This window comes from Nomia melanderi, chromosome 7 (assembly GCF_051020985.1).
Source record: "Nomia melanderi isolate GNS246 chromosome 7, iyNomMela1, whole genome shotgun sequence".
In the NCBI taxonomy this organism is placed as follows: domain Eukaryota; kingdom Metazoa; phylum Arthropoda; class Insecta; order Hymenoptera; family Halictidae; genus Nomia; species Nomia melanderi.
The window spans coordinates 2,391,023-2,417,335 of record NC_135005.1 but is presented as its reverse complement, the minus strand read 5'-3'; the positions used below and the strand labels follow the sequence as shown (position 1 = coordinate 2,417,335).

Here is a 26,313-nt window from a genome sequence, read left to right as displayed (position 1 = left end):
AAGATAAACGAAAACAATTATCATGAATTATTCTACTTTACTATTCTGATGTACACGACAATATAATTTGATTAATATTGTTAATATTGTTCTATTACTGAAATATTAAAAAACTCTTCAAGTAAAGAAATAAAAATGAAAAGTCATACGAAGATAGATTTAAGTGTGAGTGACAAACTAAGTCGCTTTTATCGCTCGGAGGTTATATAGATTCAAAAAGTTCAAGAAGTTTGTGACAATAGAGTCTTGATATTTTTCGGATACTTCATTAAAGATAACTCTACAGCGTTGACGAAATGAGGACGTCCGATTAGATAATTAACGATAAAAATGGAGCGCGGACGCGGGCCATTAATAGCGCGAACTGGATTCGTCTAGGAGATAAATAATCAAGTGTGACGTACAGGACGGATATAATTTCATTAATTTAGTAGACTCGTATCGATTTTAATTCTTTCTACTGACGAATTGAGAGTATCCGTATTAAATAAATAAAATCTACATGATATTACTGTATCTTAAAATACAGCTAATGTTAGTGGTATTAGACTTAATCTTTATGTTTTGAATAGTACAGCTATAGCATATACAATTGCACGAAAACAATTAGAGGATGTCTTTTAATTACGCTGTTTAAATAAACAGTGCAATAAGCCTAAATGTAATGCTTGATTTAATCGCTCTCGAGTTCTTAATCAGGCTTTTCCCTGTTTAAAAATTCAAGGTATGAAAATTTACCAAATATTTTGTCATTTAAAAGTGCACTTTTTTCATTTACTTTTGCAGTTACTTTCAATATACTTGGTTTTTCACCTTTAAATGTATGTTACGTATCCCGTTTATCAGCTGTGACTGAAAAAATTCTACTTACATTATAACGATTATCATAGAAAGATTTCACAATCTGTTCCCATGTGAACTGAATGTCTACGTAAGTTTTTCAAATTTCTTTAATAAAATTTAATCACTTTACAAATCGCGGTTGTTAAATTAAATTACAAAATAAAATCGATCAATGTTAATAAAATTAATTCGATAAACGCTAAAAATTATTGCACACAACTATCAAAATATGAAAGTTTTAGACAATGAATATTATCGACGTAAATTTAAAACAAATAACTAATAGGATTCATGATAATAAACGCTATTTAAATCAAAATTAGTGGACGATATTTACATAAATACTACCATATTGTAGTTCAGTTCATAGGCTTACCGCGTAAAATGATTTTATTTTTCAAGTATAAAGTAACTTTTATACCTTTAAGGTCGGATGAATAATTATGAACGGTACTGTACTTCGATCCAGTTCAAAAACAACTACAACAGCTCCTTTTAAAGTGAAATAAATCATCAAATAAAACGTTTCTTTGGAACAATATTTTTTAATTTTTAGTAAATTAGTGAATAAAAATATTGTGTAAAAATTGCATTTGTAATATGTATTATATATTATACTCAGAGTGATTTCATATGAAGATTTTTATGGATCTTTCCAAAATAGGTTCAGATCTCCACAAATAAATTATTGGAAGCGTTCGAGTGATATTTCAATCATCCCCCGGGTAAAAATATTTTACGCAGACTACATCTTGCTGCACTAAATTTCTTTCGCGCACGAAAAACAGCATCGACCGCGCCTCCGTAGTGTATCATCTCGATGCACCCATGGCTAACCCCCCTAATCTCCTCCCAAAAGTGAAATACACACCGAGCGAAAACGATGCAACGTACTAAATGCAGACTGCAGTGCGGTTGGTGCACTTCGAATCTGTCGATACCCAAGAAAAGGCACTTCAAACTTCCAAAAATAATATTTCACATTGCGACATATGCACCTAGGCAAGAATAAATGAATAAAATAGTGCATAATACTGTAGGCGAGCCACTTGAAGTATTTACATCCGTCAGGTTAAAAGAATCTTCTCCCCTGCTCCCACTAATAATACATATTTACAACAATTTTTCGCGTCAATACACATTATTATACACGTTCGTATCCGTTAAATCCCATCAATAAATCAATCTTCCTTAAATCATTCAGTTTCCTGCATCCCACGAGCAAACTCCAAAGGGCACAATCATCGAACAGCTTATCCGCAACCCTGTCACAATTTTCTCAATCCAACCCCCGGATATTCTGCGCCTACAGCATTCACAGCAGTGTGTCGCAATAACACAAGATTGACACAACCTTCATCTCAAATGTAGCATGATCAAACCACGAACCTCCCTTTCATCAATCAAACGAAATTCCACAAGTCGAAGCTAATTTCATTTCTCCTCCGCATCTTTTGATACAATCCAGACTCGTCATTGTGCAAATTCCTACAAAATACGTATGAGGAGTCTGTCTCGCAGAGAAGTATCCAATGAAACCAGCGAATCGCGGAACGGCAAGAAACATCTGCAGTTCCATGATCGCTGAACGGGATCCCAGCAGAATCGTGTCTCGCGGACGATGATATTGAATTTCCCGTGACATTACGCTTCATCCCCGAACGTCGAAACGCGACGAAACGGTCGCTCGGAACGTCCATGGGAAATCTAATTGCCAGTCGGTGAAGGAAACCGTGGTTCTACTCACGTGTAATGGGACAGAGTCGTATTGAAGTATTGAGGCAGCTTCTCGAAAAATTGTCGGAACTCCTCGAACTCGGTGTCCGCCATTCTCCAGCCGGGATCGGGAACGAGGGCCGCGGGGTCGAACGGTCGGTCCTGAAGGCGGCCGTGACGGCCTCGGGGAGAGCTGCTCGTCGACCCCCCGGAACCAACGGGTAAAAGATGTGGCTGATAGTGAGGCTCGGGGACTTCGTCGCGTGACCACCGTCGCTTCGACGCCGCACACGACGCCCTATTGATTCCTGCGTGATAGGCGCCGCGCACACCCCCGTCGGACGCTCGGCGAACTTTCGCCGCCAGGAAATCGAACGGAGAGACAAGCCGGCCAAACCGAGGCCGAAGCCCGAACGAGGCACGTTCGCTACTGCAGTTTCTTTTCCCGACTTGAATATTTCAATCGCGACCTGGCTGGCCTGCGTTTGCTACAGCGGGCCAAACAGCAAATCCAGGGGGAGGAAATTTGAAATGTCGTTGTTTCCCCTCGTTCTCAGTTTGCTCATGCTTTTAACCCCTTTTCCTTGGGCTTCTCCGTAATTAGACGATGCCGGAATTATAATCGCACTTCAATGACTCGGACACCTTTGTAACTTGTACATTTTCTTGCTTCTCTGTTGTTTCGCTATAAAAAACTGTATAACTGAAAATTTGGAAACTTTAATGACTACAACTCTGCCATTTTATAACTCTATAACTCTATGACTCTATGACTCTATGACTCTATGACTCTATGACTCTAAGAGTCTAACACTCTGACACTCCATAACTTTATAACTCTATAACTCTATAACTCTATAACTCTATAACTCTATAACTCTATAACTCTATAACTCTATAACTCTATAACTCCGTAACTCTGTAACTCTATAACTCTATAATTTTATAGGTAACTAATTATTTGCCTCACATTTAATGTGTATTTTACCTCTACAACTTGAATTCAGCCGAAGGTCAACTCTACAAGTCGAAATTCTCATTTACACATAAGACCAAAACTTTAAGAAATCCATAGAAATAAAATTTTCTTTTCTTAAACCTCTTTTACTCGAAAACTCGATAAGACGAAACCTCTATAACTTGAAGATCTTATGTCCCTCTTGCGACTGTATTTTGTTATTAACTTAATACAAACAAAGAAGAATTGTATGTTCGTCCATACTCTCATTTACTTTCAACTATTGGAACTGATAATAAGAAAATCAGATTTAGTTTAAACTAACATGAGTTATGACATTTATTATTGGTAACTGTCCTTTGATATCTTTCAAAATCTTACAGATTTTTAAATGAAATATCGGTTAACTATAAATATTTTTTTCGTATATTTTGCATATAGAAGTTTATAATCATGATTGCTTTTCAAGACACCATTTAATAGTGAATGTCTAAATAAAGACTATTTATTTGTAGTGAATGTCTAAATAGAGACTATTTATTTGTAGTGAATGTCTAAATAGAGACTATTTATTTGTAGTGAATGTCTAAATAGAGACTATTTATTTGTAGTGAATGTCTAAATAGAGACTATTTACTTGTGGTAAACGATGGTAATAATTGCAAATTATTTTGATTCTCATGAATTTTGTTTGAACCGCTGTGCGACACACCGTGTAAACAAAAATATAAGCTTCCAAGGACTTACCGGCAATAGATCTTCAATGGAAAGATAATTAAAACGATCGTTGGAGGAAAATCAGAACTCAAGCAGGTAGAAAACCAGAGATATTTTTGGAAAGAATAGAAGCAGTTTTCTGTTTCTAAGCTACTTATGCTTACAGAAATTTTTGTTGTCAGAGTTATGTGTAGTTTATTAAATATTTATTTGAAATCATCATGACTCGGATTTTGAGACTGTGAACGTGTTGATGCTACTTAGTCTTTATGTATATTTATGATATATATTTTATATTTAATATTATAATATAAATATATATTATAATTTATTAATGCGCGATAAATGCAGTGGTCATTTCAGATTTTTGCTACAATTTCTGAAATGCAAGAAAGATAAAAACCACTATGATACATTTTCCATTTTCTATTTTAGTTTCATTAAATCAGTTGTTTTGATTTCGTGAGATTTTATATATTATAATAATTATTATATTATATTATTATAAGAATGAAAAATATATCATAATATTAAATATTATATTATAAGATATCATATATTCTATGAGAAATAATGTTATTTAAGTAGTACAAATTTATAAAACTTCAGTATATAAACCAGGAATTATAAGATTCGCTGCTTGAACTAAACAATTTTGTTCTGAATAACAAAATTCTACTTATGAAAGTGTGTACATATGTACGTGCATACCCTATGTCGCCACATTAGCGAGTGTACTAATGCATTTCACTAAAGAGTTTGCACATGTGAACATTAGGTTGTCTCATATCGTGTAATATTTACGCCCGCTATTGTTCTGTATTTTTGCTTGGAAACTAGTTACAAGCTAAGTCGCACTCAAAATTTATCTTGTTCCTTAGAATGAAACACTGGCTCAAACATTATTTTCATGTGAGTTAATATTTAATCAGTTAATGAAATATTAATATTAAAAAAAGAACTTGGGACATTTATTTTTAATGTAGGAATTGATCAGGGAAACGAATATACGATTCGACTCTCCCAAAGGAGTACCTGCACTACTTTGAATGATACAGAATGTATTCCACTGCTATGCAATACCTCAGAGCTGTAAACATAAGTCTTGAAAACCTCGTACATTAGAAGAAACAGATATGTAGGAGACTAAATTCTAATTAGATATATCATCATATCATAAAATTCTTAACCAATCCAATTTATAATTTTCTTTTCCCTTTTTCGTTTTAGTGTATTAATTATTGAACCAGCATCCATAAAAATCTCATAAAGTCGAAACAATTTATTAAATGAAAGAAAAATAGAAAATGGAAAACGTTTCATAGTGTTTTTTAACTTTCTTGCATTTCAGAAATTGTAGAAAAATCTAAAGTGTCAACTGCATTTATCGTGCATCGGTAAAAATATGTTGTACAGTGCAAAGTGAGATGTAGTTAACGAAAATAAAGTGTCGAAGCAGAGACAGTAGATATAGACAACCGAGAGAGAATAATTAATGTCGGTTAATCGAGTTACAGAAGTTGACAGCGTCAAAAGTTTCGAGCGATACTGTGCGAAACGCAGTTCACTAAGCAACCCTACGATTCTTCTGCCTGATTTCCAAATTAGGTCAGTAAACCTAACTGTAATTAGTAAAACTTTATAAATAGAATCTATACCTACCTATAACAATCACGAAATTTTCTTTCGCGATTTTTAAATAGATCAATAAACTTATTTAATGTTTGTAATATTTTGTAACTAATTTCTTCATTCTTTACGTCGAATTTATTATTTTTTGCACTCTTGTCATTGTTTAATATATTTCCAAATTGTTTAAATATCATGTATTAAGTACATATATATATATATATATATTTTTTATGACCGTAAGAATGAAATAAAATTAAATTGAATATAAAAATCTAAACATAATCTAAAATGGTCTAAATGGACCGTTCATACCCTAAAAATTAGTTACAAGAACCTTCATTAAAATATTATTATAAAGAAGTATGTTTAGATAGATTTTTATTAGATTAATAATAATTAAAAATTCATCATTAAAACTTACCTATTCAGAATATTTACGAAATGGTCATTCATCACCTCTAATAGATGACAGTAAAAACTCCAATCAACATTTACATTTCATAATTAAAATGTGTAGTATACCAATAACATGTGCGAATTTGCATTAGCAACAGAAATCTTTTCCCCGATTCCTTTCATTCTCTATCGCATTCAACCCCTTTGTTTGAATCAAACCGTTTCATTCGTACTGAAAGCGAACACCAAGAGGATTTTACTGTCCGCAAACAGCAAATACCCATCGTCTTGTTCTTACTTAGAGTTCCTTTACTATTTTTGCTAATCGATGAAATCGTCTTGAGTAGGCGATTTATATCGGGTGTTCCATCAAGAAAATCGGGAACGAAATAAAAAATAAATTTAATATTAGATTCTGCGAAAAGAACATTTTACAAAACTGAAAATTAAAGAGGCAATTAATTTCTTATGTTAATCCTTATGTTATGTTTATGAAATAATTGTTAAATTCATTTCAAATAAAAATTTAATTTAATTAAATATTATATAGACATTCTCGGCATATACATTTATTAGAAATTAAGATGCCGTGAATATCATATAAGGGATATAAGGAATTGAAGAAATTTAAAATGAATTAAAACGTTTTAATTTTAATATGTTTGTTAGAAATTCACAAGAAGCAAACGATTCATAATTCTATTTGCTTCACATTTTTTAATTACATCGACAACGTTTACTTCTTATTTCAAAACTGTAAACGTTATTAATTGCAATGAATTCCTGAATTTTTGCCATTGTAACAAGAGTTTTATTAACTTGCATATTTTTAAAGTAACGGACTCTTTAGTACTAACATCATAACACAACTCGAAAAAATTGAAATTTATAAATTCTTTACTCTAAAATTAATAAATAATTAAAATAAATAATTCTTTACTAAAATAATAAATAAAATACTAAATTCTTTACTAAAATAAATGATTCACTAATTATCAATATAAAAATATTACACATGCAAATAAAATTCAAAAAATAATTTAAGTTGTCTGGACGATATTCTCAATTCAAGGAATGCTATCTCCAACTGTTGCTTGTACTAGCTGCAATGGATAAACTTGACGAGTTAAGAATAGTCCAAGAGTATTTCGTCTGTAGTATCAATTCTCTTTCAATTTACTACAAATAAAACCTTTCTATGAAAAAGCCAACGTAAAATTTATTTTCAGCGTATAATGTTTCTTCAGAAGAAAAAAATTGCGAAGGAGATAAACAAAAACAATTGTATTGTGCAGATTTTACACTTTTTAGATTTAAGTAGGGATTTAAGTAATGTAGATTTAAGAAAATGTAATCCATTTTGTTGATTCCTTTCGGGAACACATGGAACGAGATGGTAGACCAATGAAGAAGACAAATGTTGATACGATAGCAATATTTATTCGAGAAAACCTAAAGTAAAAGATACGTTAAGAACATTTTAAATATTTTTCAAAAATCAGTTTCATAGCATTTAAATGAATTATAAATAATAATAGAATTATGTCGTATTAAGTGCATGAATTAACAAAGGAAAAGTGGCTAGATGATGTTAATATTTATTTGTTCCAAGTGTTAAGAATAAAATTCTTTTAAAGGAAAATCATTAACGTAGAAACAAAAATACTAATATCTGAATTTTTTAGTAAAGATAGGAAAGAATGTTGACAAGAATGAATGTACCCGAAGTATGGCTCATGACTGATAAAATAATAATATTAATATAGTATTAAAGAACAAAATTACATTGTTTACATGAAACTATTAATAACTAATAATTAATAAATTTTAGTATAAACTTTGAGTATCAAACATTTCTTTAGAAGAGGTATGAGAAAATCTAAATTCTCTGATTATATCCTTTCTTAATGCTATACTCCTTTCGATACAATACAGCAAATTGGGAACGTTCAGTTCCAACCTCAAAGGAACAATTCGACGAAGCAGACGAAGCAGATATCAGGTTTTGTAGATAATCTCAGTTACTAGAAGATCACCGGTCTGGAAATACGGGTTAAGGAACGTTCTAATACAATACCAAGTAAAATTAATATGGTGTTTTAACAAATGCTACTGTGTGAAAAAAAACAAAGTATAACAATTAAATACTGCATATTCCCTTTTCCAAATAAAACATCTTATAAAATATATACGATTCAGCAATTATTTTATTGCTACTTAACGAGCAGAAACAATACAGAATTCAGATTACAATCATTAACGAAAAATAATAAAACTTTTAAATTACGTTTTAACCTTGTTCTTCGTGAAAACGTGTAGAATAATATTTAACAAGAAGTACCCAATATTTTGAAGTTTCTGCGAAATTCTAAAAATACATAAGTGCTAAATCTGACAACGAGGAAAGGAACTTTCATTGATACGCTTCGTATGCTTTGTCCTTCTTCATAATTTCAAAACATTTGACACTAGAACTACTGAGCGATTTTTTCGGTTTCTTTACATACTGGTTACAGTATTGAAGTGAAACTATTTATTTTTCAAATCATTTCAGGTATTTAACACTTCAAAGATATCAATAATTGTAAAATAAGAAAATTCACACCCGTGGTTTTGACGGGTACGATAATTTTAGTATTAACCAACTTTGACTATCATACCACTCAAAATACATAATAGTTTTATATTCAGTATATTTTGCTGAGATGCTCGATACACTCGGTCGATTAATCAAATTCTTTAATTTATTGACTTCCGTGTGAAATGCAATTGCTAAAAGCTACTCCCCCGAAGAACATATGAGTCCACAATACCAAAAACGATTTAGTGAGTGGCAGATGCGACGATAAACGAAGTATCTTCTACGTAGATCAGAGGATACTCTCAATTCTCTTAATGCCATAGGAACGCCTGGTATAATTCAGCGAGGGTAGAGGCACTGGATGGTAGCTGATAGTGGTAAGTGATGGACACTGGTAATGTGCTGCATCTGCTTTGCCAAGAACCGGAGAACCGTTCTCAGCGGTTCGAGCTTTTATGAAACGCTCGCTTTGTTCTAGGAAAAGAAATACAAAGCGGGAACGATTGTCTCATTCAGAAAAATTCAATCCCTCGGAGGACAGCCGCACTTCCGGTTGGAAGTCGCTTCCTTGTCTTTAGGCGGATTTTATACTTGCTCCGACGCTATTTGATTTTGTTGTATAATACACATTTAAATTGTAAATCTTGTAGTATTATATAGGATGGAGCATAGTTTTTTGATAAACTACCTTCGAGGAAGTCTTAGGCCTAGTAATAATTCATGTCGTTTTTCTATCATGCATTTTTGAAGTTGATCTATGATAATCTGAGCACCAAAACTTAAAAACGTTTTTATGCACAGAAAGTGTGAATTTCATAATGGTAATAATAGTATAGATTAATTTTTACTCGATACTTAAATAAATAGTATCAAAAGTGTATCAAAAGAGTAATATTAATTAGTATTAGACCTGATAGATCTAGTAATTTAAGGTGCACTTAATTTCCTGATGAAAACCCGCCATTTATTCTTTGAATATGAGATATTGATATTTGTTTAGTAAATGCTTTTATATCCTATATACCAAAAAATTGAAGTGGTTAAAAATAATATCCATGTACCGTTAATCACCTGTTTCGTTCATCAACAATTCAAAGAATATTGTCGAATGTTTAAACTATTATTGTTGAAAATATTGGTAAATACATGACAGTGTAAGAGCACCATCTTAAAATTATCGTTTTTTTCTAAACGGAATATTTTTTGTATTTTACTTTTGATTTTATTGTAACTTAAATTTAATAATTTTAATTTAATGAGTGAAACAAAGTAAAATGATGAAGGAAAATGAAACACAACACTTTAAAAAATAAGAAGACTATACAAATTGCGATAAAATTCTGTTAACAATTGTAAGTTAGATAGAAATAGGCGTTGAAGCTTTTATTTAATCCTGAAAATTTTTAAGTTTCACCTATATACTACCTAAAAATAATCCCGTACTATAATCACAAATCACAGAAAAAAAACCAAATTGAAATACAACATAGTATATTATTTCATGATCGTTAATTTACCATTATTAATTATCTGCATATGACAAATTTAACTATATAAAAATTCACACATTCATTACTATTTTATTCACTAAAAATATCAACAATATTCTTCAAAAATTGTTCCACCAAGTGTCCAAATATTTTCAAACAATAATGTGTATCAGGGAATCTCTTGCACACCAGTTTCCAGTCCCAAGACCGCAATCAAAACCGAAATCCAACTGAACGTCACAAAATCGGTGTTGACGATTAAACGAGCACGAGCACGTAGAGTCACGAGTAATCGCTGGCACCATCTAACGAATTCGTGTCTTCTCCGTGGCTGGCTAATTTCACTTGTCCCAGAAACCTATAGACTTGGTCTACTGGTTGCGCGAAGCGTGTAAGGGAGACACTGGTTAGGAATGGAAAAATAAAAGGAACCGTGCCGGAGAAAAAAAAAATAACTTTTCTACAGGAGACCTTGCAATCTCTTCTCCCATTCATCGTCCCTTGCGCCACCCACATCTCGTGGGTTCCAGTGACGTCACAAGGAATACATTCTGCAACCGGCACAGTTACAGTTAAATGGGGTGAGCCAACACTCCGCTTCAACCCCATGAAAAGTTCTATCCGACCAATGGGGAATGGTCGTACTGGCGTGCGTCGACCAATCGCGTAGAGATCATCACTGAGGAAGACGCGTACGCAGAGGGGACCGAGGTCTTAAGAAGAGCCGAAGACAGTGGTACCCGGACACTGTTGCTTCTACCCATCGAAGGGGTGAATCATTGAACTCTCAGGCTCGAGTCTTACTTTTCGTTTTGTTCAAAGTCTTTACATCCTGTCGTCGTTTACCGTACCTTCGAAAAGGAATCCTCGAATCGTCGAGGCAATTCGTAAAATCTATTGGTACATTGGAAGCGGTGTATAGTTTACATTTGATTTCATCGGGAAGTTATAGAGTATTTTTGATACGAAAGAAGTCATTATGAGTGGATCCGGTAAAGGACTACTCGGGGTGTGGCTGTATAGAAGAGGCGAACACTGGACCATCAAGGAAGGAAGTCCTATTCACAAATCGACCGACGTATGTTGACTTCGGAGAAAGTGTAGAATTGCTGTCGATTTTCATATTGAATGTCTAATCATTTGTGTAAGATCGTGCAACTCTTTTTGTTATGTTTGCCTTCGTACGATTATCTAAGATAATTTATTGTGAAGGAAGGGAAAGGAATAACTATCGCATGAAGGTTTAGAGTTGTCATTAAATTGTTGTAATCGAAACAACCCTAATGATGAAAATAAGTATCTAGTACTTTTTGAAACTAAAATCAGAGAAAACCTTATTTTCTTAACTAAGAAATTTCATTGAGTTATGAATAAAATAAAAAATTATCAATCTTAATTAAATGTGCTTATTGGAATAATCTCTATTTCAGAAACCAGAAAAAAATCAGAGATAATATAGCATGTGTTTCATTCCTTTACTGTAACTAGTATCTCTAAATTCTTTATATCACCTGGCACTAAATAAAAACTCAAAAATGAGTTCATATTTTTTTCATTCGAAGATCAATATTCAGCTTTCATTGAGAAAATTACTTTAAAAGAGTGGTAATATGTACAATCGTTTGATGCTTATCGTATATAATAATCTTGCATCATTCAAAATATATTACTTCTCTGCTTTTATATTATATGAAATTCATTCTTCGTTGCATATTATTTCCATTATTAATTAAGTATATTATTAATACACTTGATATAAATATTTTTCTAAATATTTTAATTACATATAATTTTTAGTAATATGATAAGTACGAATGAACATATTTCGATAAATCAGCATACTGTATAGATATGTCCTTTCATTCATTCAGATCCCTATGGTCGAGCGCAGACCAAATAATGACACCAAAAGCTCCGTCATTTTTTCCTTAAAAAACCAAGTCGGTGGTTTGGCACGAGCTCTACAAGTCTTTCAGGTATGATTCAATCATACTTAATTGACAAAAATTGACAACTGTAGAAAAAAGAAACACTTCCTAGAAAAAATTATTTATTCTCACATTAACTAAAAAGAAGAAAAATTACTTGCACTGAATTAATTCGTTCAAAATATTAATTCAATCTTATTCAAGATGTCGTATAAAGGTGTATATTGAATAAAATTTATAAATACCTAAAACATAAAAATTAAGAAAATAACTTTTTATATAATTTCTGTATTCTCTGGAACAAAAACACTAACACTGTGTTTATTTACAGTTTCCAAAGAATGATAGTGTATTTTAAAAAGTTTAATTAAATTTCTTATTACACATAACTAACATGTATTAAAAATGAATCTAATTCATTGAAACAGAACACGCAAAGATAATTAATGTACAAACATATATGTGTAAAACTCCAACTCTCCTGATGTAAAGAGTGGTCGGCCATTTTGTGCTCACGAATCTGATTCTGATATTATTATCACATACTCTCATATTGAGACGTTACAAAGGTTCGGAAATTTTCTTCAATAGTCGATATTTATAAATGTATTTAACATTTAATTTTTTCGACTTCAGAAGATACTTAAATACTATATCGTAACAGTATCTGTAACGCAGTCGGTAGAGTCGTAAATAATAGTAAACAGTTGTATATAACAGTGGAAATAGCAAATACAAAATTATAATAAATTAGAAAAAGGAGGAAACAGAAAAAATTCATTTAAAAGAGTAAAACATTTTTAAAATACTAACAAAAATATATTTATTAAGAAAGAAGGAAAAGAAATGTTGATCCTAGACGGATTGGAACTCTTGGTACAGAGATTGGCACAGACAAACTCCGAAATCGAAAAAATTGAATGTTAGATATTTTTATAAATATCAAGTGTTAAAGAAAATAGCCGAATATGGATCTGCTGATTTTTGCTCTGAATATATTAAATAAAATTTTATCAAAATAGATGATCTACTGTGACGTCTCCTTGTCAGCAAAGCTTTTGAGATTACTTATGACATCCGTAATTAATAAACAGAAACTCGCAACAATAAACATAATTATGATTGTTATTTTAGCATTATTTTTCGGTTGGAAGTGTTAGAATATATAAAATCTCAAAATTCAGCTATAAAATACCATTGTTAAATACATACAGTTTTAAACAATGAAATACATTTTTATGTATCCTGCTTGAAGGATCTGGGTGTAAATGTTGTGCACATCGAGTCACGGAAATCTATGCGCCGTGGTTCAGAATATGAAATTCTCGTCGATGTCGAATGTGATACAATGAAAATGGAACAGTTAACCAGAATGTTGAGTCGCGAAGTAGCTGCCATTAATTTGGCTCAGTATGAGCAAATGGGAAGTATTCCACATGCTCCATCACTTTCTGCCGCGCCAAGTTTCGGTGAGTTGTTAATGTAACATAATTTCGTATTTAATAAAAATTTACTATGGCTTAACCTTCGGCATTCTTATGTCGAAGCACACTTAACACATTCGGAACCGCTGACGTGAATTTACGTCTTTTCAAATATAATAACTTTCAAAATATTTTCTTCTTCTGCTCTTTTCCGTTTCTAATTTCTTTAATGGAAAGTTCTTCATTTCAAAGAACAGATCGTTACAGGACTAATTTTTGTCCCTGTCATAACGTCAGAAAGGTGCGGTGATTAATTCAAAATTTCCTTCATTTTCACCGGAAATGAGTATCAGAAAAGCGAAAAATTTGCTGGTCACGAATGTACTAACATTCAATTTTATTTCAATAGTCTTTATTTCAAAAGTATTTTTTAATCTTTCATCAACTTCTATCAATTTTTGCTATAATTATTTGTAACTTCGTAATCATACTATGTATAGGTAATTACAATTTGAGTGATTCTCAAATGCTCTGAAATAACTGGTTAAAGTGCCATTAAATAACTGTGTTAGTATTTTCGAAGTGCAAAATGAAGAATATTTCGAACCGTAAAGTGTTAAACATTTGAGTGACTATTTTTTTCTTCGTTTGATGTATATACTAGTACTTAACGATCGTGCTTCATTACTTAATTCGTAAATTTTCAAGCGAATACAAATAGATACTTAAAGGAAATTAAATTTATATTTACTTTGAGTAAACAAGTCTCCATTCTCGTTATATATAAAACGTTTAATTTCATTTAGTATAAACGCTTGACAAACATTTTTTTATGCAAAGTACCAATCATTACATTCAAATTTTGCAGACTTCAGTGAAGTAGACATGCCCTGGTTCCCACGGAAAATCTCAGACTTAGATCAAGCTCAAAAAGTGCTTATGTATGGGTCTGAATTAGATGCTGATCACCCTGTACGTTCTTTTTTTATCAACATCAATTTTTTCCAATAAATTTGTTCAAAAAATAAATCGGCTTTCGTGTTTTAGGGCTTCAAAGATCCCGTGTATCGCAAACGTCGCGAACAATTCGCTGATATTGCGAACAATTATAGATAGTATGTGGAAAATACCAAGTAATCCAAAAAAAAAGTATTTTTTAAACCATTTTTTCATGGAATTATTGTTTTTTCAGCGGTCAACAAATTCCTCGCATTCAATACACGCCAGAGGAAATCAGAACATGGTTTGCAAATATCTTATTTTTTTACGTAATACTTTAACAGTCGTACATTTCACAGAAACAAATTTATTTTTTTCCTTAGAAATGAACGAAACAATTGTTATTTTCACGCTAAAATACAATTTTCATTTAGTATTAATACATATTTTGATTTATGATCAAACACGGACCGTAAAAACGAGTATTTTAACTTGATACCTGTTGCCTGAGAAAACTCATGCCTATTGGCCATGATATTGGCCATCAAACTGTCCATAAAGTTATGTAATATATTTACTAATATCATGTACAATAGTACCTATACCCGATTTCCATAAATTAAAATCCATTAAAAGTTACGAAACTTGAATGACACTTTGCACTTTGTAAAATGCATGCTCGATAAAAGTGATATTAAAATCATTATTTGATAGTTTTTCAAAACTTCCGCTTGTTACATGAAATCATCGCGCGTGCTTTTAGAAACACGAAGGTAATCAGCGACGGAGGAACGATCATTCGTTCGATACGCCCGCGAGTTTCCGCTTCATTTCTGAATCTTGCCAATCCAAGAAGGAGAGTTTGTCTTCCATCTTCCGTCTTCACGACATGTGAACAAACTAAGACTGCTTGGCGCTGAATGCGCCCCTTAATTGCCCTGATTCGATTTATCCTCGCGATCTCGAAGCTCCTCTAATCCCATTGCTATTGAATGCATCCGAGACAACAGCGGATAAACAATTTATTGTTAATAATTTGAAAAACACATTGTTGAACAAGACACTTAAATAATATTTATTAACTGTTTAATTAGTGTTCTTAATTAGTGTAATTTATACAAATAAAATACAGGTAGTTAATTCAAAAATAACAGTGAGAGTGAAATGTAAATAAATAGTATGAAATTATAATTTATAACATTGAATCCTTTACACTTTTCTACATTCTGAAATACAACGCATTTTTATTATAGGTGAATTTAAAGAACTCGACAAAGTTAAAAGGAATTAATTAAATTAAACTAAACTTTTTGTATATATTCCAAAGAATAAGCAACACTGTATTAACGATTATTATATAACAATAAGAAATTAGTGTTAAATTATGTGTTTCAAAATTCACTAACACTTAATTAGAAAAATATTTGTATCTTTATGGAATTCTATATTAACATTAACATGTTTAACGCTTTTTTGTTTTTGACCTTAAAAAACATGTTGCTGTTGAAAATATATTTAAACATTTATGCCAGACAATTAAAAGCTAAAAGTATTCTAAAAAATATGATCCTACAATTTAATAAATCATACGTAAACAACATATAATTTTACGCGAAATTAAAGAACGCAAATGTATTAAATCACAATACATTGAATTTAAAATTAACGTAAAACGTATTAAACCACATGATCCTTTTTGTCGATTTCTTTTCTTATTGATATCCAAGGATATTTCTAACGATTCCTTATTAAAACTACTATTACTTGCTTTTAAACATCGTTTACTTTTTAGGGGAACTGTTTTCCGTGAATTGCATGAGTTATACCAGAAACACGCATGTAAGGAATACTTAGAGAACTGGCCAAAACTTGTAAAATATTGTGGTTACAGGTAAATAGATTTTTCCAAAATTATAATGTAAACTTCCATATGATGTAATTAAAATGCAATTCAATGGAAAATTTAATGAATTACAATGTGCGATGTATTTCTTGCAACAGAGATGATAATATACCACAATTACAAGATGTAAATAGCTTTCTGAAACGTAAGTATGATACAAGAATTTTGTTCACCAATAGATAATGAAATTTGCTCGAAATTAATTAATTATTAACATCAAAAAACAATTAAAAATGGCAAAAGGAACGACTGGATTTCAACTTCGACCTGTAGCCGGCTATCTTTCTCCAAGAGACTTTTTGGCAGGACTTGCTTTCCGCGTGTTTCACTGTACCCAATATATCCGACACTCATCTGATCCATTTTACACGCCTGAACCGTGAGTATATTATTAAACATATAATCATTTATTCAGTAATTACAATTTCAAAATAAAATACAACATTGAGCATAAAAATCGTATTATCGTCTCATTATGAACAACATACGCGCTTGCACAATATTATAAATTAAGAAGCTAGAATCTCTAATTCGGCACTAATTGTTTTTTAATGAATTACAGCTATATCAATTATAAAATAAGCTATATAAGTATAAAATATAAAATAAAATTACAACTATATCAAGATTTAATATGCATTGAAACTGTAAAACAGAATTCAATTTTCGTAATATAATTACTTAATGCAATTCTACATTTACAATTTATTAAAATTACTTTCATTCTGAGTTTTATAGTGCAATCAGAATTTCATCAATATATATTTGTATATATCACAAATATATCACAATTAATGATATTCTAGGATAAATATTTAGTAATCCTTTATTTATAATTATTAATCGTCTATTTCTTATTAAACAACATAAATTTACTAAAATAAATAATCCGGAAAAACCTAATTCATCAACAATTATTATTATATAGCTTCCCTTAATTCTAAAATGTATTAATGCTATTATTCTTCTTAATACGTAATCTCTATAAAAATTGTAATAATAGATTATTTTCACTTTCTTTAGATATTCATTATAATATTCAAATGATACTATCTATTTTCAGGATTATTTCGAATATTCAATGCTTTCAAGATATCAATAATTGCAAAATAAAAAGATCTAAATCAGTCATTTTGACTGGTACGGTAGTTCTAGTGTTAAACCCATATAAACTACTGAAGAATAAGCTACTAAAATTTACATATCAACTTGACGTAAACATATAATTCTAATTATTATAGCTCCAGAAATTCTTGAATATAAACTAATTTTATGAAATTCTATAATATTATTAACAAAAATAATAAAATCCGCAGTATACTTTACAGTAAACTCAACTTTAATTAGATTCTATTGTACTACCAATTGCGAAATATGTCATTTATAAATAAACAAATTATACTTAAGTAAAATCCCACATAAATATAACAATCATTAATTCCATTTGCATTAATTATAAATCCCATTCTGGAAAATTACTACTACGAGTTTCTTTCCGTCATTTACAGAGACTGTTGTCACGAATTGTTAGGGCACATGCCGCTTTTAGCGAATCCAAGTTTCGCTCAATTTTCCCAGGAACTTGGTCTCGCTTCCCTGGGTGCTTCAGACGAAGACATCAATAAATTGGCAACAGTGAGTGTATCGTGCTCGAGGCAGTTCCTCAGTTTCATTAAAACTTTACGAAAATTTATTTCCGACCGGAAACAAAGAACTTATTTTCCCGTTTTCTATATACTTACCCTTTCATTTTATTCTTCCTTCCGTAGCTGTACTTCTTTACCGTGGAATTCGGGTTGTGCAAACAAGACGGTGTACTTCGAGTCTACGGGGCTGGTTTGCTGTCTTCCGTTGCGGAATTGAAGCACGCGGTTGCCGCTCCTGAAAAAACGTTCCGCTTTGAACCGGAAATCACATGCAGAACCGAATGCATTATCACTGCATTTCAAAATTCGTATTACTACACGGAAAGCTTCGAAGAGGCAAAAGAGAAAATGCGGTACGCTTGTATTTCTTTTTTTACTCAAATCAATTTCTACTTTAACCGCTTTGAGTTATGCAGGAACTACGTATCCTGTCCCTACGTATCCACAAAATTCTATACTCTTTTGCGTAAAATAGTATAGTGTTTATGAATTGATAGCAGATCTGAATAAGAAGACCTAAAGAACTCAACGAAATTTAAATTATACTATCACCGAAATTAAACATTTTTCAACATACATAGAAAAACACCTTTTTTATAAAGAATATACAGATGCATTCATTTTTACATAAAAAACATATAAGCTTATTTTTAAAAAATGGAAATGACCTTGAAATCTCGAAAACTTTTTCACTTACAAAAAAATTATTACTGTCATATTATAGTCTTCATCATAGTGAACAACTTGTGTTAATAATGCTTTTTTCATATCTTCAGAAACAGTGGAGATAATCAAGTTACTAATTCGTACTGAAATACACTGTATCGAGCATGACCCCTTTCTTTCAGAACAATCCAATTCATTATCAAAATAGTAATTTACTTAAAGTAACAAAATTAAAATTAATATGCATTAAAATACATAAATGTAATGCATGCAAATAACTTTTATTATTAGACGCTTCAGAATTTCTCTGCATTCCATGGTATGGATTGGGCAAGTTTCGCAAATTATTCTATGAATAGTAATTTCGGTCAAGAGAAGTGCATAAATATTTTACTTTTCTAAAGATTGACTTTGTTTTTCTACCTATAGCTCGAAATCATGTGGTTGTATGTTTTAGGTCATATGCGAGTCAAATAAAACGTCCATTTGGATTACGGTACAATCCTTATACGCAGTCCGTGGAGGTTCTTACTGACGCTCAGAAGATCACTGCTGTGGTCAGTGAACTTAGAGGCGATCTGTGTATTGTTTCGAACGCTCTCCGAAAAATACACGAGCAGGATAATACCGTAGACGTTGAAAGGATAACTAACCTCTTAACTCACGGTATCGAATTACCCCAAGATAATTCATCGTCTGACAGCGATATTGATAAGAGTCCTAATGTCGAGGAGCCACAAAATACCGTACAGGATCAAAATATACAACATACTTCCGATGGTGATACAATTACCGCTCAAGATTAAAACTTGTGTTCTCATTTACGAACGACTGACATGTTATGCGTGTTGTGCATTATTAATTAGCTTTAGAAAAATGATGTCCGTAGATGTTCTACTTAATTATGAAACTCGTTTGAAACAAGATAAACTAAATATCTTATCAAATCTAATAGTAATAGTATGATCATGGTTCTCAAAAACGCTATACGGGAGAGTTGTATAGGACCGACCGCTTTAAATTTTATTGTCTCTTGAGCTAGAGTTGATAAAAATCACAGCTTTAGTTAGTTGGTAAATATCACAGATTAGCTTTTAAAAGTAACTTTTAACTTACTAAATATTAATATATATGTGTAATACCTCAAAACATCGAAAGTAATTGAATAAATTGTATAGCCCCGAAATATGTTACTCATAATTGTGATATTAAATATGTTAATTTAAAATAAAGTGTTATTGTTTGGATGAAGAAACTAAAACTAGCTCTCGTCAGTACTGTACTCTCTCCTATATAATATATGTAGTACTTGTACAAGAAAGTGTATGCTTGTAGGAAACATAAATAGAGCGTCATTAAGGCTGAATTATGTAAACAAAAAATAAATACAAGATGAATGTGAATGCATAGTATTCGACAGCTTTAATAAGTTAGTCATTTTACATCTCTTAATATTGAAAATTTTGCAACAGTATTATGGTGGTGCAAGTTTCGTTAAATGTATGTACATTGGATTTTTATAGTATTTCGTTTATTGAACATGAATATAAAAGTGCAGATATCTCTCCCACCCTGATAGTTAATTAAAATATTATGTAGTGCCATTATTTATGCATCATTGTTTTCCATCGCATGATTAAAATTAATATCTTTAATTCTTTTGCTATTAACTTATAATTAATTTGTCTTATTCAAGGATCATTTCTTAATTTAAAATATCCTACACTATAATCATATTTAAAAGGTTATAAAAAGAGTTTCTAATTTAAAATAAATAATATTTGAATTCGCGTATTTATATATTAATTCCATGATTCTGTGACGTATTCCTGCCGAAATGGTAGAAAACTTCTTAACCTTCTTTATTAATTCATTGTATTTGCCGATTGTTATATTTTTTTCTTGCTAAGATTGTCAATTTTATAACATGTTTTTCATTTGTAGTAAACATTTACCCAATTCATTAAAAGTTATTCAAAGATACAAGACGCGTTTATCATTTCTTTATAAATCTAATAATAAATATAGCTCAGAAATTACCAACTAAGCTATAATTCAAACACATGTGGCACCATCTACGGCAAACACACTAGTTCCCACAGCAGTGGAAATTTCTGAGGTCTATGTCCTAGGTCTGTGCTAATAGACTACTAACTTATTGTTAGAAGATTTGTCGTATATGTATAATGTCATTGACATAGAGTAACGAGAATCATCTGTATTTCAATTCCCTAGAAATACTTTGTAGTGTGGAATCATCCATAGACATAACCTACAAGCTACGTAATAGAAAAAGAATGTTATAGTCTAATCAATTTCTTAAATATTATTGTCTTCTTAATTTTTGGTCACATCTTCCGTTGTAATAAATTTAGTGTACAACTTAAATAGTCGTTAGTTAATAGTTTTACTTTTATTTCCATACATAATTTTTTGTGTATAATTCAAATTTTGCCATAAATATAATAAAAACCATTTTCGCATTGCTTAATTACTGTGTACAAATTTTTAACTGCTTCAAAACTTTGATTTCGCGTATCGATACAAATATAAACACATAATTATATAAATATTATTTTACAATTTATTATTCTTCAATAAATATAACAAATAATAATTTTATTAATTATTGGATTAATTTTCTAAAAACATTTGCTTACATTGACATTAAACAATGGTAAAATAATAATAAATAAAATATCCATTTTTAAATGATTAAGAAATTATTGTTATTTATAAAATAATATTATTCATTATAAAATAATAAAAAGCTGGAAGAAATAGACATAGAATTTTCTTCATAACTTTCAATATGTCAGTTACGCACTATGTAAGTTAAATGAAATTTAGACAAATAGTACAATATACATTCAATAAAACATTTGTATACAGCAAGATTACTTAAAATTTATTTTATACTATATACATAGTGTAAATTATGCTTATACACACATAAGGTTTCAGTTGTTTGTTTGATAAAATATATTTTAAAATACTACTAAACAAAATTATTTACTAATTAAATGCAGATTACATACTTCGTATTATATATTATATTAATTTACTAGAATGTGAAAAATTCTGATACTTATATTATGAATTGAAGACAATCTCTTAATATAAATTGTTTGAAGAACTAACTTATTAAATATGAAATTAATACACACATAAATAAAAAATATTTGTATCAAATAATTTAATTATTTGATTAATCGTTAATGACAATATTAAGTGTGTTTTTAATTTAATTGTCTTCAACTCATATGTTCTTTTAATCAGACTCTATCGTATACATTGATTCATGAATACACATATACAGGATTGTTACAAAAACATTATATTACAGTCGTCCTGAATGTAATCAGTTTCATATTCATATTACACATATATAATTAGTCGCTTTTTGTTTGTGTGTTATCTACGATCACTACGGCCACCATTTCGATAGCCCCCACGACCACGAGAATTAGTTTTTGTTGTAACTGTTGTTTTTGCTGTTGAATCACCAGAATATCTTGCAGATCCACCTGGGAGTCCTGAAGCATTACCACTATTTCCACCATTACTTCCATTGCTACCATTTCCACTTTTTGTTGTTGTAGAACTACCTGATGTACCACTAGCGGGTGTTGTTGAATTACTTTGAATTGCCTGCAAGGAAATAAATAAAAATAAAAATATCAAAAATAAGACTGATACGTATAGTATTCAGAAACATACTAAGGGTTGTCTCCCAGGTTGACCAGCAATATTATTTGCATTTCCATTATTTGTAATGCTATTGTTAACATTACTACCAGGTGGACCAGATCCACTCTGATTACTCATTTGTTGAGCTAAAGCAGGATTTGGTTCACTCATGTTTAACTGTTCATTTATAACCATACAAAATTCTCCAATTTTCTGAATGTCTCCATTTTTTCCTGAGTACAGTGTTAGGCATTGTCTCCAAACAGATGCATAGCCTTTTGTCAATCTAACTATATCACCCGGTACTAAAAGTTGACCAGGTTCATCCCAAATTGAAACATTCATACAAGCAGTACTATCCGCCACTTTAAACGTTCGAACTTCGCGGTTTTCTTTAGTGATAGTAGGATGGCCAACTTCCAGAACAATAAACACCACATTAATGTTTTTCTGGCCCGGCCGTATATCTTTTATTAGTACGTATTCCATTGTTCTAATAATCAATGTCCACTCTACACTAGTACACTTTGCGAACAGTCACCTGACAAGTGAATCTGAAAATACGTCAGCTGTATGTTTCTACTTTACGTGTCGTTCAATTTAACTTCCCTATTACCCGCAACAGCCGTTAGAGATCGTCTACTACATTGACTTCTTTTCAGAAATGCTTAAAAAAACACTAATAAAAATCTACAGCTCCCGATTCCGTAAAATAAGAAAGAAGTTCATTAGAGAAGTAATACGGGTGTTGTGCTGTTGGTAGTTGATAGAGCTAATGTCGGCCATCTTATTCTAGTACGTCATCCAAACACCAGTTTCGCTACTGTACTACAATATGCGCGTCATCAAACAATTTGGCAGCAGCTGGCATTAGCATGACTGTTGCTATTATTACTACGTAGGGTAATACCGATACATCTATCTGAATTATGCATGTGTATTACATGTATTTATACATACATGGTATTACGCATAAGTGTATACCTACACATGTGTATACATATACGTCAAACGCACACGTTTTATAGATTATTACCTTTTAAGACAAATTTTGTACACAAAATATTTTCTATCAAAGTGTACATTTAAATGTACCTTATATTTCCTTAATGAGAAATTTCATTTAAGCAAAAGGCTATTTAGTCTGGTATTACTTTTTTTAATCCTTGTAAGTCCGTTCGCACTGACTTTAGTTATCGATTCTTTAAAACTTTTAAACAGCAGATCGTCTTTAATTTGAGATAGCACATATTATAGTTAAACTATAGAGGTTTAGAACTTGACCTAGTGAACAGTTTAAAATTTGTTCTATGCTTGGAAATGTCATGTTGTCAGCTTTGTGAACGTGTAAACGTTCAAATACCTTGATGCGTATATTGTGATCGCTTCAGTGTTCCGTTTCACAAAAATATTAACAGAATTACATTCATTTTCAAGTGATTACCGATATTCACAGAATCAGATAATTGTATAATATGAAAGAATACACTATTCGTTGCCTCTGATCATTTTGTTTCATGATCAAGTTAATGTAAACATTACGCTTATAGATAATGGACGTGGACGATTCTATAGATCCAAAAGAAGTAAGAGCAACGCTAGAAACATATAAAAAGTTGGCTCAGGATTTTGCAAATCATGACACAATTTTAAAGGTAAAGTTTCTCATTTAATATATTACTATATTATTGTTATCATAATCTTTTTATTCCAGGATAAAACAGTTCTTTCATATGTAGCCTATGTTCTTGAAGCACAGGATTTCGAGATTATTGAACTGGGTATAGATATTTTAGAATTGTTTGTTAAAAATGTGGATAACTATGTACACATAACCTCTACTTTTGGGGTTCGTGAAGCTTTGGATGCCGTTATAAATAAATATAATTTTGATGAACCAAAGATAGCCAAACGAGCTCAATGTATAAAAGATGATATAGAAAGAATGAAACCACCAATATATAATTTACGTAGTCGATGCAGAAGAGTGATCGAACCAAAGAAATTAAAAACTCATGTTATCGTATTACATGTCCAAGGCTTATTACCGGTAAACATAACTGATACATATGTAATTCATACACTGCTACTTTTGTCTAATCCTAATGAAACATTATATAGGAAACACGTTCAGAATTGGAATCGACATTAATAAGAATCGATGGCTTGGTTTCCCTTGTAGTTGATGTAGAACATCAGCGTGTTACAATGCGCACTTTAAGTTATGTCACAGCAAAACAGATTGCAGAAGCTATTCATAACAATACGGAGAACATGGAAGCTAGATTAGTTACAAGAAATAAATTAAACCAAGAATATCTTGTTAAATTAGTAAGTATATATAAGTATTATCGAGCTTACTTCCAAAACGGGCAATAGCCGGACAAAATGTTTAGCCGAATATGACATAAAGTCCAAAAGTCTGTAGATGTGTACGGCAAGGTTCTGCTATTTGTAGGTATGTGAATATAAGGAATCTCAGTATGATACATATAGTCATTTGTTGTTTAAACTTTTACAGAGTTAAATATTACAAATGCATATAGAAAAAATTCTTTTTTCAATCAAATATTCAGCTAAAGCATTTGAAATGACATTAAGAGTATTTGCTTGTAGATTCATACAAATGGTGACAATGGTGACACGGATGATATGCCAGATTACTTACCTGAGGAAGAAGAACAAGAAGAAAAGGAGGGTGTTGTATCTCTGTTTACTGGATTAAGACAAAGTGCTTCATCGTTGTACAAAAGTACCACTGAATTCCTCCAAAATTCATTCTATTGGTAATTTTAAAAATAGTTATATTAAGTATAAGTTTTTATTTTATGATTGGTGAACAGTTAAATAAACATAGAAAATATGTGAAATTGTTAATTTAATAGACAGATGTTTTTTTAAGAAATTTATTTTTAATTATTTTAATCAATAATCCAGTAATGTTTTTTAATTTTTATCTTTTCATAAAGTATTGAAAATGTAAAATTATTCATTCTTCATTACTTTTAATGTTGAACTCAAGCACCAATCATGTTTGTTACAAAAATAACGTAAATACAACGAGTGTTGAGTTTTTAAATGTATTTTTGAGGATACTAGTGTGTACATTGGTGAATATTACTGAATTCAATTTTACTTTACATACAATAACATCAAGGAAAATTTGATATTATTTTAAATCTCATTTTAATTAAACTATATAGTGTATTTAAATTATTAGAAATTTATAACTGACCAAAAAAATTGTATGACATTATAATTACATATAAGTAAAAAGTATTCATGAAGAGTTCAAGAAGAAATCATGTATACAAAAACAGATTCAGTTACTGAGTGTATATACGGTTGTAAGAGATAAAGACTTTATCACTGGGATGAGTATCATGAATGTAGCATTTATGTTATGAAAACACTGTTTATTTAAAACTTCATCCAAAACTTGTTTTTAAATACTTGTTGTGACTGCTTAGACATTTAGATTTACATATTTCATTATTATACATGTCAAATCCTTTTTATTAGAAATTTTTATTGCATAAAAATACAAATACATTTTTCATTGTTTTAACGTTACTGAAAAGAGGCTGTGCAAACATTTATTGTATGTAACTTAATAAATTGATGTACTTCTATATAAAGGGTATATTAATAGTACATTTTGTTGGTTTTCTTTACATGGATAGATCTATTTATGTATGTTATAAACACAACTAAATACAAGTGACTAACATCTTACACTAAACAAAAATTCTGTTTTATTTATATAGAATCGATAAAGAATATT

The 26,313-nt window shown here is 30.7% G+C and overlaps 4 protein-coding genes across 17 annotated transcripts in view; 2 read left to right on the top strand and 2 right to left on the bottom strand.

Annotated features, from left to right (window-relative positions):
* Positions 1-2,841, bottom strand: part of Aplip1 (JNK-interacting protein Aplip1) — a 29,507-nt gene extending 26,666 nt beyond the window's left edge. For all 5 annotated transcript variants that reach the window (XM_031970259.2, XM_031970255.2, XM_031970257.2 and 2 more), the window contains exon 1: positions 2,591-2,841. Coding sequence is in view for 4 of the 5 variants with exons in the window: in XM_031970255.2 (XP_031826115.1) it covers positions 2,591-2,673 (83 nt within the window). In the remaining variant the exon portion in view is untranslated. The remainder of the gene's footprint in view (positions 1-2,590) is intronic.
* Positions 2,842-11,094: 8,253 nt separating this feature from the next.
* Trhn (tryptophan hydroxylase) lies at positions 11,095-20,183 on the top strand. The gene is made up of 12 exons (XM_031970128.2): positions 11,095-11,411; positions 12,205-12,309; positions 13,517-13,730; positions 14,554-14,657; positions 14,733-14,800; positions 14,878-14,928; positions 16,417-16,515; positions 16,626-16,672; positions 16,771-16,906; positions 18,036-18,162; positions 18,297-18,526; positions 19,297-20,183. The coding sequence occupies exons 1-12, from the start codon at positions 11,313-11,315 to the stop codon at positions 19,643-19,645; spliced, it is 1,629 nt and encodes a 542-aa protein (XP_031825988.1). The 5' UTR covers positions 11,095-11,312; the 3' UTR covers positions 19,646-20,183.
* Positions 20,184-20,908: 725 nt separating this feature from the next.
* On the top strand, positions 20,909-26,260 carry LOC116424266 (armadillo repeat-containing protein 1). 10 transcript variants are annotated; one of them, XM_031970438.2, is made up of 5 exons: positions 20,909-20,971; positions 24,080-24,184; positions 24,244-24,579; positions 24,651-24,860; positions 25,146-26,260. In XM_031970438.2, exons 2-5 carry the CDS (start codon positions 24,083-24,085, stop codon positions 25,317-25,319), a joined length of 822 nt encoding a protein of 273 aa, XP_031826298.1. In that variant the 5' UTR covers positions 20,909-20,971; positions 24,080-24,082; the 3' UTR covers positions 25,320-26,260. The 10 variants fall into 10 exon arrangements, with proteins under 10 accessions (XP_031826298.1, XP_031826300.1, XP_031826302.1 ...); XM_031970440.2 differs by lacking the exon at positions 20,909-20,971 and adding an exon at positions 21,003-21,232; XM_031970442.2 differs by lacking the exon at positions 20,909-20,971 and adding an exon at positions 23,051-23,100.
* On the bottom strand, positions 21,779-23,043 carry LOC116424267 (SOSS complex subunit B homolog). Its single transcript, XM_031970444.2, has 2 exons — positions 22,560-23,043; positions 21,779-22,490 (listed from the first exon to the last, which is right to left on the bottom strand). The coding sequence occupies exons 1-2, from the start codon at positions 23,016-23,018 to the stop codon at positions 22,254-22,256; spliced, it is 696 nt and encodes a 231-aa protein (XP_031826304.1). The 5' UTR covers positions 23,019-23,043; the 3' UTR covers positions 21,779-22,253.
* Positions 26,261-26,313: the final 53 nt, after the last annotated feature.

What these genes read in the sequence shown, in the direction of transcription:
- Trhn (XM_031970128.2), top strand. Translation starts at nt 11,313, where the DNA reads ATGAGTGGATCCGGTAAAGGACTACTCGGGGTGTGGCTGTATAGAAGA. An exon ending in CCAGAGGAAATCAGAACATG is followed by an intron (nt 14,929 to 16,416) that starts GTTTGCAAATAT and finishes TTTACTTTTTAG; the next exon opens with GGGAACTGTTTTCCGTGAAT. An exon ending in ACATCAATAAATTGGCAACA is followed by an intron (nt 18,163 to 18,296) that starts GTGAGTGTATCG and finishes TTCCTTCCGTAG; the next exon opens with CTGTACTTCTTTACCGTGGA.
- LOC116424266 (XM_031970433.2), top strand. Translation starts at nt 23,463, where the DNA reads ATGTGTATTACATGTATTTATACATACATG. An exon ending in ATCATGACACAATTTTAAAG is followed by an intron (nt 24,185 to 24,243) that starts GTAAAGTTTCTC and finishes TTTTTATTCCAG; the next exon opens with GATAAAACAGTTCTTTCATA. An exon ending in ATGTCCAAGGCTTATTACCG is followed by an intron (nt 24,580 to 24,650) that starts GTAAACATAACT and finishes AACATTATATAG; the next exon opens with GAAACACGTTCAGAATTGGA.
- LOC116424267 (XM_031970444.2), bottom strand. Translation starts at nt 23,018, where the DNA reads ATGGAATACGTACTAATAAAAGATATACGGCCGGGCCAGAAAAACATT. An exon ending in AACCTGGGAGACAACCCTTA is followed by an intron (nt 22,491 to 22,559) that starts GTATGTTTCTGA and finishes ATTTCCTTGCAG; the next exon opens with GCAATTCAAAGTAATTCAAC.